General features: G+C 40.4%; 1 protein-coding gene across 2 annotated transcripts; it reads right to left on the reverse strand.

The window, feature by feature from the left end:
- Positions 1-3,764: 3,764 nt before the first annotated feature.
- Positions 3,765-8,848, reverse strand: LOC146190296 (steroid receptor RNA activator 1-like). Of its 2 annotated transcripts, none has more exons than XM_084600743.1 (6): positions 8,773-8,848; positions 8,296-8,472; positions 7,663-7,799; positions 5,443-5,551; positions 4,271-4,341; positions 3,765-4,209 (listed from the first exon to the last, which is right to left on the reverse strand). In XM_084600743.1, exons 1-6 carry the CDS (start codon positions 8,789-8,791, stop codon positions 3,955-3,957), a joined length of 768 nt encoding a protein of 255 aa, XP_084456869.1. In that variant the 5' UTR covers positions 8,792-8,848; the 3' UTR covers positions 3,765-3,954. The 2 variants fall into 2 exon arrangements, with proteins under 2 accessions (XP_084456869.1, XP_084456868.1); XM_084600742.1 differs by having other exon boundaries at positions 7,663-7,820.
- Positions 8,849-13,625: the final 4,777 nt, after the last annotated feature.

Here is a 13,625-nt window from a genome sequence, read left to right on the forward strand (position 1 = left end):
ATAGAGGTGAACCACTAGATAACTACGGCTATGTGTGCTTACATATGAGCAGGCCGGGCTTGGGGAACGCAACATAAGAAAAAATGCGGCGAATGCAAGCCATCGCAGTGGCTTCTCCACATATCACTAGGGTAAGGGGGTGAAGCATCCGGAAGAAAAAAGAAAAAAAAAAGGAAATCATCCCTCGTCACCAACATCTACAAATCGAATTTGTTATTAATCTCTTCTGCTCTTAGGACAACGCAGCACTTGTGTCTGTGCTTCTTTCCTGCCGTCCCGTGGTTTCGCACTGTTTTTGTTCTAAAAGCAAATACAAACATTGCAGACTGAATTCTGCAAGAGCTAAAAAAGCAGCTGTTCCTTTGTACCTCATTCTAATTAATTTTTTCAAAGTCGGGCAGTTCAGATTATGTGTTTAGCTTGATAATACGTTTCTTCTCCTTATTAAAAATATTTATCAACAAGGTTTTATTGTATTTTCCTTTTCTTTAACATGGATTTGCTATCTGCATAGAAAATGCAGAACATTGATAAAGGAAAGTTTTTTTTCAGTCTTTCTTTCAAGCTAGTACTCATTGTAACTAGCTTTATTCATTAAGAACGCTTGTGTGCATCAAAAAGTAAGCTGTAGTCTTCTAAATGCAAAATCATGCTCGCATCTACTCTATTCCACGAATTTATTTCACAGTCACACTTAACAAAGGACCACCTGAACAAATTATAAGAAATAAAACATAGCATCTAAGGTATAAAATTTGTATGAAACAAGGGCAAAGATTACAGGTAGAGCTACATTTTTGATAAATACGATTAGGACAGGTAGTTATGATTTAAAGGGATTATTAGGCATGCATCTCTAACACACTGAAGATTCCAGTCAACAATGACCTCTACTATTTCTTGCCCTCAATACCTAATTGTTATACGGGGTACAACAGCTGAATTAGGATTCGGAGCAATTTTTGGAGCCATACAATCTAAGTTTTGGAGCAGTAAAATGCATATTTGTCCGTTATTCTCCTCTCTGTTTGTCCCAAGTAGCCGCGCTGTTTTTTGATCTTGCATATTTGGTGTAGCTCACAGGAAAAAAAGAAACACTTTGCAGCATGAATTCAACTTCTGGAGCTGTTAAAAGGGGGAAGGAACCTTACTTGTAGCACAAAAAAAATGAAGAGATGTGAATATCAGACCGTATGTGATCCATAGGAAATATAGTAAGGGCCACCTTTCACCAGTGGCGTGTACCCATTTTTTTGTAAATAAGCATCCAGTACTCTTAGTCATGCTATCTAACTAAAAGAAAAGAATGTGAGCCATAAAACTGAGGAGGTTAATTTTTCAGACTTCGGGGACCGAATAGAAATGAAAAAAGCTAGAGAATATGCATTCCTTTTTTTCTTGCATCTAGCACGGTTTGACAACCTTGATCATGAGACCTTACTTTGCTCCAAAGACTCATTAAACAATGTTTTCCTATTTGCAAAATCCACAGCTTGGGTTGTGTGAAGGCACCTACAGAAGTACCCAATTTGAAGCCTTGACTACGATTAGCCAGCGCCCAAAAGCGAGTGCAGTATAAAAAAAAAACAATAAACAAAATGTTGATTCAAAAGGAGACCAAAAAAAAGACAGAGAGAAAAAAGAAACGGCGACTAGAAGGCGAAAGGGCAAATTCTGAAGACCGATAAGAGAGCAAGTCATAAGCAAAAAAACTGACGACCAAGTGCGTCTTCCGCCCATGAATTATGCTTTCTAGGGGCTGGCAATGACTCAGGATATTAGGTTACATATTTCTTCATGAGAAGACTTTATGGTATATATCTTGATGTTCCAGCATCTGTAAATGTTAATTTTGGCAGTCTTGGGCTCCACTGCGTTGTAATGGAATTTGAAATCAAATGCTGCTGCACGTTTCCCAACCTGCTGATGCCCGAAATAAATTTCAAATGTACTACCTCAAGTTATATTAGCACAAACATATAAGCCATAACTGATGCACCACCTATACTACCTGACGATGGGAAAGCGAGTCTATCAATGTAACAGCATGAATTAAATGGCCCAACAATGTATCGCAAAAAAAAAAAACTAGAAATATATCCATTAAAAGCATGTGTCGCTTAAAACACTGTGTTGAAGCATTGCTCCAAACCAAAATCACAAGTACCTCCAAGGCCCTTTTAGCAGTGTGACGCAGTAACAGTGACTCCTGGTTATAAATGGCCCCTTTGCGATGTGGGGACGCTTCACCGCACGGACAGTTACCCATGCAGTGAAGGATCCTCAAACCGCAACGGCTCTGCGTACTCTGAGAGCGGAGGAAGCATGTGGATGCAAGAGAGAAAAACATGAGTAAGAACCAAAACGGCATGACACCATCTCAAAATAAAGCTAAAATGCCAGTGACGCGTACTGCAGCATCTGAAACATCGTGACTGGCCATATAAGGGTCGCAGAATGTTGTCCACGAGTATGGCAAACTTTTGCATCTAGTCGGAGCATTTTGGTGCAGTGTGGCACAAATTTAACAAATTTCATGCTTATGGCGCAGAAATATGCAGCTGTATCAAAATGGCGCAATTGGCGCAGCTGTTGCACTCTTGATTATGTATATGCTCTTGGCATTTTGACCCCACCATTAACCCGAAATTATTACATATTAAATGGCACATTAATCAGTTTTGCAGCATCTGCACAAAGGGCTGTAAAAAAGAATTAAGGGGCATCCCCAGTCAAAGGGAAGCGGTGAGATCTGAATGGATGAAGAGAGAGTGGTCATGGCCAAATTGGTTGAGAGCGCGTACAGCCACCTATTGGTTCGCTGTAGTAAGGAGCAAGAGTGTTCCAGTCATGGATAAAATGACGCGATTAGTCCCCAGTGTATTTGACATAATGACCTGACGAGCTAGATATACAAACCTCACAGTATTGCTAATATACTGGAACATGAATTTGAGTGGCAGCTCAAAATTTGAATTCAACCAGCTATGATGTGGTTCTAGCATATGCAACAGCTACACGAACCCCGTTCCCTGTCCATTACAGCACTCAGTGTCATCTATTTGACTTTCAACCCTGAACAGTCACTCAAACTTCTGTTACAAAGTGGTAACTATCTTCTGGAATACTTTTTCAATCTGCAGAATAGCTTCAGCCGTTAGACATCTACTTGGTGTAGAACACCAAAACAAAAGTGGAAGCATTTGGCAACATTTCCTCACATAACTTCATTGCTATGTACAGTTTATGATATAGAGCTGTAAGTATGGAGGGATTCCATTGATGCAGATTCATATGGTCACTTCAGAAACTATAACACACCTTTGAAAAAGCTAAAAAAAAAAAAAAAAAGGCAATTAAACCTGCAGTGCCTAAGCACTAAGACAAAATCTTTGACTGCACAGCTACAATCAGAAAAACATGCACGATACACCCAAGTTTGTTGTGGTGAAATCATGCAATTCTATGCACAAAGAAGATCCATTGCTGACAGTTATCAATGTAGAATAAAATTAGATCAGTTTAAGGGAACTTAACCTTGCATATAAAGAGCTTCATTTCTAAATATTGCAGTACTATAGCTATCTGAATCAAGTGGCATTTGACAAAACCATGTCTTTGAAGAAAAACACTGTGTGCAAGAAGCAAGTTATCCAGACAAACAATACAAACAGTCCTTCAATAATGATGCGGGAAATTTAATCCCGCATTAAAAAAATACCTTTATTCCCGAATTTGGCATCCAATTCATAAGCAACACATGCTTGTAAAAAAAAACGTGGGGCTGAGAATGTTCAATTTTTTGGCTGAATAGAATTACCAAAACAGTGCATTCTCAGATAAGGAAGCTGCTAGGTTCATTAAAAAAACGGCAATAAAAACATCCTTTTAAAAATAAGGTTGCCAGTGCATATTAGCCTATACAAGTGACCATTATTCTTGCTTTAACAAATGTCAAGTGGACCCCTCCTTATCACAGGCAGACTTTTCTTGCAAGGTAGCATCATCACAGGCCGATTTGCCTAGGCAAGTCTGATCATCGCAGGCTGACTTCGCTTGACAGGCCTGATCACAAGCTGGCTTTCCTTGCGAAGTTTGATCATCACAGGCTGACTCTCCTTGTGAGGCCTGACCACTACAAGCTGGGTTTTCTTGCGAGGTCTGGGCTGCCAAAATGAGGTGCTTAATGCCAAGCATCCATTGACTGACCTGTGAGAGGGTGCACCAATATGTACATAGCGACAAACAATAGCCACGCAATGGCACTTACCTCACTAGCATAGTCAACCATAAGCGAGACATGCAGAGAATCTGCCCTCACGTGGTTTCCGTTAAGAAGTTCTGTAGAAAGATAGAAACGGAGAGAGAAAGAGAGAACTTGGCGTGTGAATATTCTAGTGGCTTACAACAGCCTGTCATACATTTGTTTGCTTTGGGGGAAGGAGGGGGGGAAGTGCAAAAAAAAAAAAAAAATGGAAGTATAGTTGTGAGAAAAGTTTATTGTTAATGCAATAAAACAGTCAACATTTACATTCATGAATATGCGCTCATCACGGCTGTAGCTTTCCGTTCAAGCAAGCACAAAAATAAAATGAAGACAGAATACAATGCCATCTATATACACTTACAAAATGAAAATAACACGGAAGAAATAGTGGAAAAATAAAAGGAAGATGCAATAAACATAGAAAAAGAAAGCCTTAATGGAACATAAGGGCTTTTGTGGCCGATGGCTTGTATGAGAGTTGCCATAATATGATTAGTTAGTTAATATGGGGTTTTATGGTGCATAAGCTAAGTCCTAATAAAAGATCCTTGATGATATACAAGGGATCCTAGGAAAACTCCTGCTTTAGTGCACATGTATGCCTTCACCCAAATCCAGTGCAAAAACCCCATCCATCCTACAATCCACCATTTGCAGAGACATCTCTCAGACACATCAACTCAGCCCCCCCCTCCCATTGGATTCCCAGCGTGTGTGTATGCAGATGTCACAGAGATTATAAATGCTTGGATGAAGAACACAACGAAAGGAAGATGCTGCAACCACAGCAAATTAGCAGCAGGAGATGGAAAAAAAACAGCACAGCAAAAAGACCTTAGCCTAAAAAAAAAAGTTAGGGAGACGGCATGTGTGCCAACACACAAGTCATGATCTATAATGGTTTCCAGCAATACTCTAATTCAACAGCTGTAGAGTGTACTACATTTTTTTTTTCCAACTGCTCAATAATGAGAAATGAGAAGATGTGCTATAACATGCCTGATTATTTTGTAAATTGGACCAGACGAAATCATGAACTTGCTTCACTAAAAAAACAAATCCACAAAATTTTGTCACTTCACTGATATTACCTGCAGGCTGGTAAAGCTGACCCAATAGAGAATTTTGAGCCTTGAAGTGGACTTGGACAGTTGAATACATGGCTATGAACTCACCTTGAGCCAATTCATGCAGTTGTTGCTGCACTGGTGAGCTGAGCTTTCCCTGCTCCCAGAAGGTCTTGAGTACGCCTAGGCGCTTTTTCACATCATCGTGTCTTCTTTTCTGAAATTGCAAAAGCAGAATAAGCACTGCATACGTCAAATGCATTCCTCCCACAAGGCAGAGCTGCTTGGGGTAAATATTGTTTCCAGTTATTGTTTCCATTTCCTTCTGATTTTTGTAGTTTACATTTCTTTTACTGATTTCAATATTACTCTACGTAGTATATGTCATAAATTTTATACTGTGGCATAGTAATTTTGCACGTTTTCAGACATCACTTCAGTATGTAAAACTGAAAAGGCATTGCTGTCATGAAAATTTTGTAGCCATGTTTCAAACTATAATCATATCTCACATGCTAGCTTTCACTTGCCAAGGCCCAAGGCATGTCAGCAATCTACATGGTAGCACATTTTCACTGCACATTGACGTTGTTCACCAAAGTCTTGTGCTCTCTTTGGACTAACTGATGCTCACATACTCATCAATGCAGTTTTTTTTTAAATTTAATACAAGTCAAGAGGTGACATTTGGATAGAAGCGTATTTGCACAACACATTGGAAACAGCGTAATAAGGCAACAAGGCTGAACAAATGAAAAGCTGTGCAAAAATAAGTGTTAGCTCACAAAGCTGAATGAATGGGCTTATTGCTGGTTCATGAAGATGGAAAACCACAAAAAACACAGACAGACAATACGCCACAATAATACCAACTCATTTGAAGTTCCACATGGAAAGAGTTCGATTTAAGCTTCACTTTTAGTTTTCGTTACATGTACAGTATGGTCTACTGGAATGTGAGATCACATTGCTGCCATGCTTTACAAAGCGCTCCCGAAAGGGCCGGTGACAAACGATCGCACTAGGTGCATGTGCCGTAAGCAGGGCGGCTGCTCTTCCCGGGCATGCACATCATGCCGCTCATTCTCGCCAATTGTTGGCGGCAGCGCTTTGCGATGTGTTGACCCACGCGATGGAATATTCTCTTTAACAGTGGATCGCACTGTACAGCTAGAATCAATGTGAAAGGGAACACGGGAGCGCGTGGCCTTCACGCTTTCAAATGTGCAGTCACCGGCAGGTAATAAGACTCAATGGTAAAAAAGCATCCAAAATAAGCTTGGTCGGCTCCTCTTTACGAACATAGCCTTGGGGCCACCCATTCTGGTCTTGTGTTGGTGGCAGCGCTTTGCAAAGCGCAGAGGCCACGTGCTCCCGTGTTCCCTTTCATATTGATTCTAGTCATACATATTTAAAAACAATAAATGCTAGGGTGCATATTGTGGCACATGCTCACTCGTGACAGTTCCTATAATCTCTTTAGAACTGGTTTGGAATTTTCAAGATGACACACTAAAGAGACAATGAAAACATGATGAACAGGCACCTGAATAGTTGGCTGGGCTCCTAAAAATGTCTCCTAAGCAGCCATAGGTTCCTGCACTACATGCCCTAAATAAATGCTGGCTATGCACTTTCTAAGTAAATGTTGGCTATGCACTTTTACAAAAAGCTTTTGTGAGCATTTTTAATGATAAATGTAAGAAGGAGACCATAAATTCAGCCAATTATTGCACAAGAAATTTGGCACTGCAATTACTGCTCGTCGTGATATAATTATGCAGGTGTGTGTGAATAGTTGTATTGATGCTTTGGTTTGCAGGGTTTAACGTCCCAAAGCGACTCAAGCTACGAGAGACGCTGTACTGGAGGGCTCTGGAAATTTCGACCATGGGTTCTCGAGTTCCTTAACGTGCACTGACATTGCATAGCACACGGGCACCTTGCTTTTTGCCTCCATCTAAAAGCGACTGCCGTGACCAGGATTCGTGACCACTGCAACACTGCGGCAGGGCAGTAGTACTATTATCCCAGTTCTATTAATGAAATGAAAAAAAAAAAAAATAAATAAATAAAAACGCTTCTGCAGGGTTTTCTTTAGATGAACTGTACTGTTGTAATGTCAAGCAAGAAAAGAAACTTGGTTAAGAAGAAACGAGAGAAACGCTCATAGAAGGTCAAGTTTTGAGTTAGGCACGTCTTCCGAGACATATATGCAAAAAATTAAGCACAATATTGCATGTGATGCTTTTTTAACAATGGTACACCTAAAAAGTGTCATACCTTTAATAAGCTAGCACAAGATGAAAACAGCATGCCTGTACGAACCTCCATATCTTCCGAGCATTTCACAATGATCTTGTCAAGGTGGTTAAAAGTTTCCTCCTTGAGACATTCTGGAGAATGGGCATCAATGGCCTTTGAAGTATCATCCACTTCCTTTGTGTCAGCAATCTTAGCAGATTCTAAAAGAGAAGTTGGTGGGCCTGTGTGAACAAAAGATAGACAATGATTTACAGTAACCCAGTGTGAGAGTAAATGTTTATAGGGTTTAACATCCCAAATTGGCTCAGGCTATGTCCATGAAACACCATAGTGAAGGGCTTCAGAAATTCTGACTATCTGGGGTTCTTTAACATGCAATGACATTCTACAGTACGAAAGTTCCTTGCTTCTCGCTTTTATTAAAAAAATGCGGAGTGTTATCTCAGCGTAAGCCCTTTTTTTGAGCATGGCTACACATCAGCCTGCGTCGAAGTGTTGACGCATTCAGATTGGCACGCACTACATCCATAGAAAGACTGAGCAACCAAGTGCCGGTGAAGCAATTGTTAACCTTCTCAGTGCATAATTTTTGCGGAACGAATGAATGGGCAGAAGATTTGGCGATGGCGATGCTATTTTTCTCAGCAAAAGTGAAAAGAGGCGACAGCAGTGAAAAAAGTAACAAGCTGCTTCAACCTGATGGAGGCGGCGCCGAGCCAGTAGAAGCAGGAGTACATTGAGATTTGAGACCATCTTGTGGGAACGGAACCCTTTTGTTCAGCAGATTTCTCTTGGGCGCTGCCGCTGCAGGCGTCCCTTGTACGCCTGTGTAGGCGAACACCGGAGGGTCGTTCCAAGCCTTGTCATCGTTACCTATGTAGACAACAGAAAAAAAATGCTATTGTCAATACGAACTACTGAGGTAAAGCATTTTCGAAACAGCTGCGCAACATATGGCAATGAGTTTCCTGTCAGCTGGTAGGTTGAAACCAATTGCGCGAGCCACAGGGTACGCCGCATCCCATTGTCTGCAGCACAGTAAAGCTATCGGCATGCACGAAATATGCTTTTGAACAGTGTAGCAGCACACCTCAGGAAGAATTATGACAAAGAGGGAGTAACCGGCTTATTCACTGAAAATCCAGTGTTGTGAAAGTGAAACAAGCCAATTACCTGGCCTGAGCGCCGCCATATTTGTTTGGACACGTGGTGATTGTGATTTGTGCTTACTAGTAACGTTGATTAACCCAGCAGCAAAATTCTAAAATTTTCCACAAACTACACCAATATTGCAATGTTCGTTACTAAAAACCTAATAACAATAATACTATTTTATAGTTTTTTGGCGGAGACTGCTGACACGCACCGTGGCAGCAGTAAAGCGCTGCTGCCACGCATAAAATACGTCACCCTACGTCATCATAAACTAAGCAAAAGAAAAAATGTGCGCAACAGCAAGTGAAACCTTTATAATACTAATTTATAACTTAAAATTGTGGCTTAAAATAAGTTATTGTTCATTTTCTTAATAATTTTAACTTATGTGTATCGGCGGCGTTGGCATGGCGTTGGCGCGTTGGTCATAGCGTTGGTCGCGCACTTGTACTCATGGCAATTATTTCCATGCCTATTTCAGTAGAAGCGTTTCGCGTACTCATGTATCAAATATATAGTCCTTGCTAATCTCCTTGCTAATCTCTGGATTAGCAAGGAGGATTTGAGAAATCCGCGCTTGGTTGCTACAATCAAGTGCGGAGTTTGGACGCGCTTGATTGTGACGTACAGTTGCAGACGAAGTTTTTCTCGTGTAGTGCAATTTCTAGCTTCGCTCTGGGCTTCGGGTTCGGCTGTGCATTGTGCGGTTCATTCGACGCAAGGGAATTAGGCTCCCCGTGGGCTGCTTATCTCGTTGTTCTGCCGAAGGTATTCCGCCTTCAAATATGCAGTTGGTGCAGTGTTCTGTTCCATAGCTCTAAGGCTGTACGTTATGGCACTGCATTTATTTACCTCCGAATTCCTTTTTTGCGGTCAGCTAGGCTACGCGTTCGCAATTAATAATTCAGTGTTTAATGTAACTGATAGAGACAGGAAATACAGGCTGTATGGCCGGTTAATATCGCTTGTCAGAAAGAAACTGCAGGCAGCAACAGCTGGTGAATATTCGAGGTTGCTTTGGTTGCCTTTGGTACTTATATGAAACTATATATGTATGACCGCGAACTGGGTTTGCATTATGGCTCAGCAGTGTGGCTGATCAATCTGTAAGTCAGAAAAAACGGTACATATAATGCAAACTCCTGTTTTTGGAAGGTGCAGTTGTACTGAGTGTGCCCTGTATCTGAATTAACTCGGCAGTTTTCGTGGAGCCTCCCCGCCCATACTTCTGTAGTTTCCATCTTTCAGAGATTTGTTCAAGTCAGTGCAGTGGCATCGTCTTTTGACTTGTTATTATGTGAAAGTTGCGATATGGGCAGTATGGTATGTTTTTCATCGAGACACTGGCCCAGTCAAGAAAAAAAATTATGATTTTCAATTGAGGTTTGCAGTTGCAAAATTTCTAAATATGCTTTTGGCACAGACTCAAAGCACCAGTTTGAATAAATTGAACATTCTAATTAGGCAGTTCAGCTAAGGCTTCCAGTTTTGATGCTTATTTTGCTGGCACTGACCTGAAATGGCAGCTTCAAGCGGGCGACAGGCAAGCATGCATTCATATGACACATAGACCATAGGAACACTATATATGCCCGAAGAGTTGACACGATCTTTTCTTTGTTGGGGCTTAGCCTCGCACATTGGACCCTCCTCTTGCATTCAGTGGCAGATCTTCAGGAGTCAGAGTTCCTTCGTTTAATCACAACTTATGTGGTTATAGAAATTATGCAAACTACACAGCAGTTTAAGTTGTAACATTTTTTTATTGAATGTTCAACAGGGCCTTCCAATTGATGTTCCGAAGTAAGTGCCAATCAGAAGTAGAGAAACCATTTGAGCTACCTGATTACATTCACAAATCTAGCTGGCATGTCTTAATCTATTTCATTCCTAATAGACACTTGGTGTCTTTTATCCTGGGGTAAATTGGCAGCACACTTGGCAAAGTTACTGTTCAAAAGCAATTAAATTACATTACCAATTACTTGCTAAGCCTTAAAAATATAATGAAATTGCTAAATACTGCTCCCAAAAAGTAGTAACATTACAATTACTTCCGCAGAGCAAATTCCTTCTCATTAATTACTGTCTGGATTTCATCTGTATATAAACTAAGTAAAGCTTGTGAACAAAACCTCTCCAAACACTAGAGCACATTCTTTCATCTTCCTGCCAAATTCTATCCAGTAAGACTATTCCCTCCCCTTTTCCTACAGAACAGGCTATTAAAAATATAAGACAATGGCAACAAAAACAATCGTGGTCAAACACGCCGTGAACATTTCCGCCTGTCTCTTCCCCCAAACCCCTTGTTTGCCCGTGATGGCAAGTGTAACCAGGCGCCACTGTGCCTATAGCCAGTATGCAACAGTGAGTGCTACTGCACACTTTCAACTAGTTTTGACCTTCTTCCATTTTGCACCATCTGTCACTTCGATCGACCCTCAACGCCTTACATGTATACCTTCTGCTTAGAGAATGGTTGTGATCCGGAGACACAGGGCAGGTCTGAGGCCTTGAACATGTAGTTCTACTCAATTCTGTCTTTTTTTGCTTATCCATCACTGTGGGACAGGCTTGCTGCATGTCATTACTGTTTTCTTGGCATCGTACCGGGAGTACATAGTAAGAAGTATAGAAACAGCAGTGAGTCACTTTAGTAAAAGTAATTTTGAAGTGAATGACTTACTTTCAGTGCTTAAAGTCTGGCTCTATCAGAGAGACTCTAGAAATTTGAGCACAATTGTTGAGGAGGAACTAAGAGGGTGAGAGAAAGGGCTGGCGGCCTTTGCACATGTTTCTATTTAAATGGGAGAAATTATATATATATATATATATATATATATATATATATATATATTAAGGAGGTTTTTGTGATCATTTTATGACATGCACCTGAAAAAGTGATCCCTGCACTCTGCCAGCATGATTGATGATCTGTGATGTAAAGCAGCTTATAGTGAAACAACAAAGTGTCAGCACTTGTAATATATGCAATATTTCTTTAAAGCACTTTATATAGAAAGTACAATCTTAATTGCACATTAAATGTAAAATCAACTAAGTAAGCAATATATATGCTATAATTTTTACACTTCAAGTGAACGCAATGAAAATTAGCAAAAAATATTGTAAGAGCTACCAGCTTGGTTTGTCTGGTGACAAGTACATCATCTGAATAATATTGCGTGAGCATATTGACAATTTGCTCAGCTAGTACCAAAACACAGTGCGAACCGGCAAAACCGAAGAGATGGCATGTGAAAATACCTTAATTAGTTCCAGCCTCTGTGTAAAGGACTAACTTTAGTTTTCTTCATCACAGGTTTTAGAAAATTCTAATTCTTACTAAAATTAATAATTCTTACAAAAACTTGCTGCAAAATTTTCTAACAATCATAAGCATTCTCTGATTGCCACTGAAAAGGATAAAATTCGAGGACACTTTGGCGACTAAAGTGATGAAAGGCAAAAGCCTGAGTGCTGCATTCTGCTACGCGACTGTTGCGCATGTAGCGATGAGTGCTGCTACAAGTAAAGCTAGTGACTACTCTTTCACATTCTGCAAGTGCATTTATTCAGTGCATTCTGCTTGGCAGCGCAGTGACAAGACCGCACTCCTTGTATCTTTGCAGTTGTTCTACATTTACTGTTGTGTGGTTGATTTTACCAGGTGTGTGGCATTAATTAGTAATTATGAATGAATTAGGCATTAATGTGTAATTAGTAATGAAATAAATAATAAGTCATTTATTTGCAGTTAGCCATTAATTGATTAGTAAACAGTCATTGATTGCCATATGGCCATATAAGCCACGCATTCGCGCATACTGTGGTGGTGCTCTGCGATTGGTGGAGACCTCCATGACATCATCCTGTCTTGACCGATCAGAGCTGCCGCAAAAGTGTGATACTTTGGCTGACGACAACGATGAGGCAATATAAAGGCCTTTGCCAAACGGATGCACCTGCTTCATATTCGTGCAGTGCTGGACACCGAATATATTCAAGTGCGGGGGGTCTCAGACCTCTCGTAAAAACTGATGAGGGTTCTCAGACACAATGACACCCCCCTGACTTTAAGTGATAATCTTTTCATGTATCTAAAATAATAATGTGGGCTATTGTGAATTGCACCTTTATTGTAATGCTAGTGTAGTGCATCTGGCAAGTATATTCCCACTGAAATCAGGGCTAGCAGCTGGTAATCGATATGCCTCTAAGAGTATATGATACCTATATGATACCTTGCTTGTGACCATTGATGAGATAGAAACTTCAAAAAGGCTTGAAATTGAATCTAAGACAGCAGAAAAGGTAGGAAGAAAGCCTAGTGGATTAGTGAACCAGCAGGAGCTCAAAGGCAAGATATCCAACAGTTAGTTGTAAAGGAATGAATTCCAGGAAAATATATATGTAACAATTGGGGACCCAGATAGCCAGGTGGGCTGGTGAAGTAGATAGCTTGTAGGGATAAAGCAGTTTACACTGGAGAGGGTTAGTTGGAGAAAAACTATAGATGCCTTTGTCCTAGTTGTATAGTGAATGCGATTATGCTAATGATATGTAACTTGAAACTTACATGCCCTGGAGAGGCATGCTGTGTTGAACATTTGCATGCCTAAGAGAAACTGAGATATTTAATGTTTAAAACATCTGCATTTTACCGTCATATATTTAATACAAGCTGTTTTCATAGGCAGCCGAATTTGACACACACATTTAAGATGGCGCACATATCAAGCACATTAATTTGAGTGTACTAAAATTGCCCTTAGTAACTAGGTCTAGGTCGGTTATCCCCCATGGAAATAGACACCTAGTAGACTTTGTTCAAACGTACCCATTTCAGCTGGAAAAGCACATTTCCA

This window comes from Amblyomma maculatum, chromosome 4, assembly GCF_055883805.1.
Source record: "Amblyomma maculatum isolate TAMU_Amacu chromosome 4, ASM5588380v1, whole genome shotgun sequence".
Taxonomy (NCBI): Eukaryota; Metazoa; Arthropoda; class Arachnida; order Ixodida; family Ixodidae; genus Amblyomma; species Amblyomma maculatum.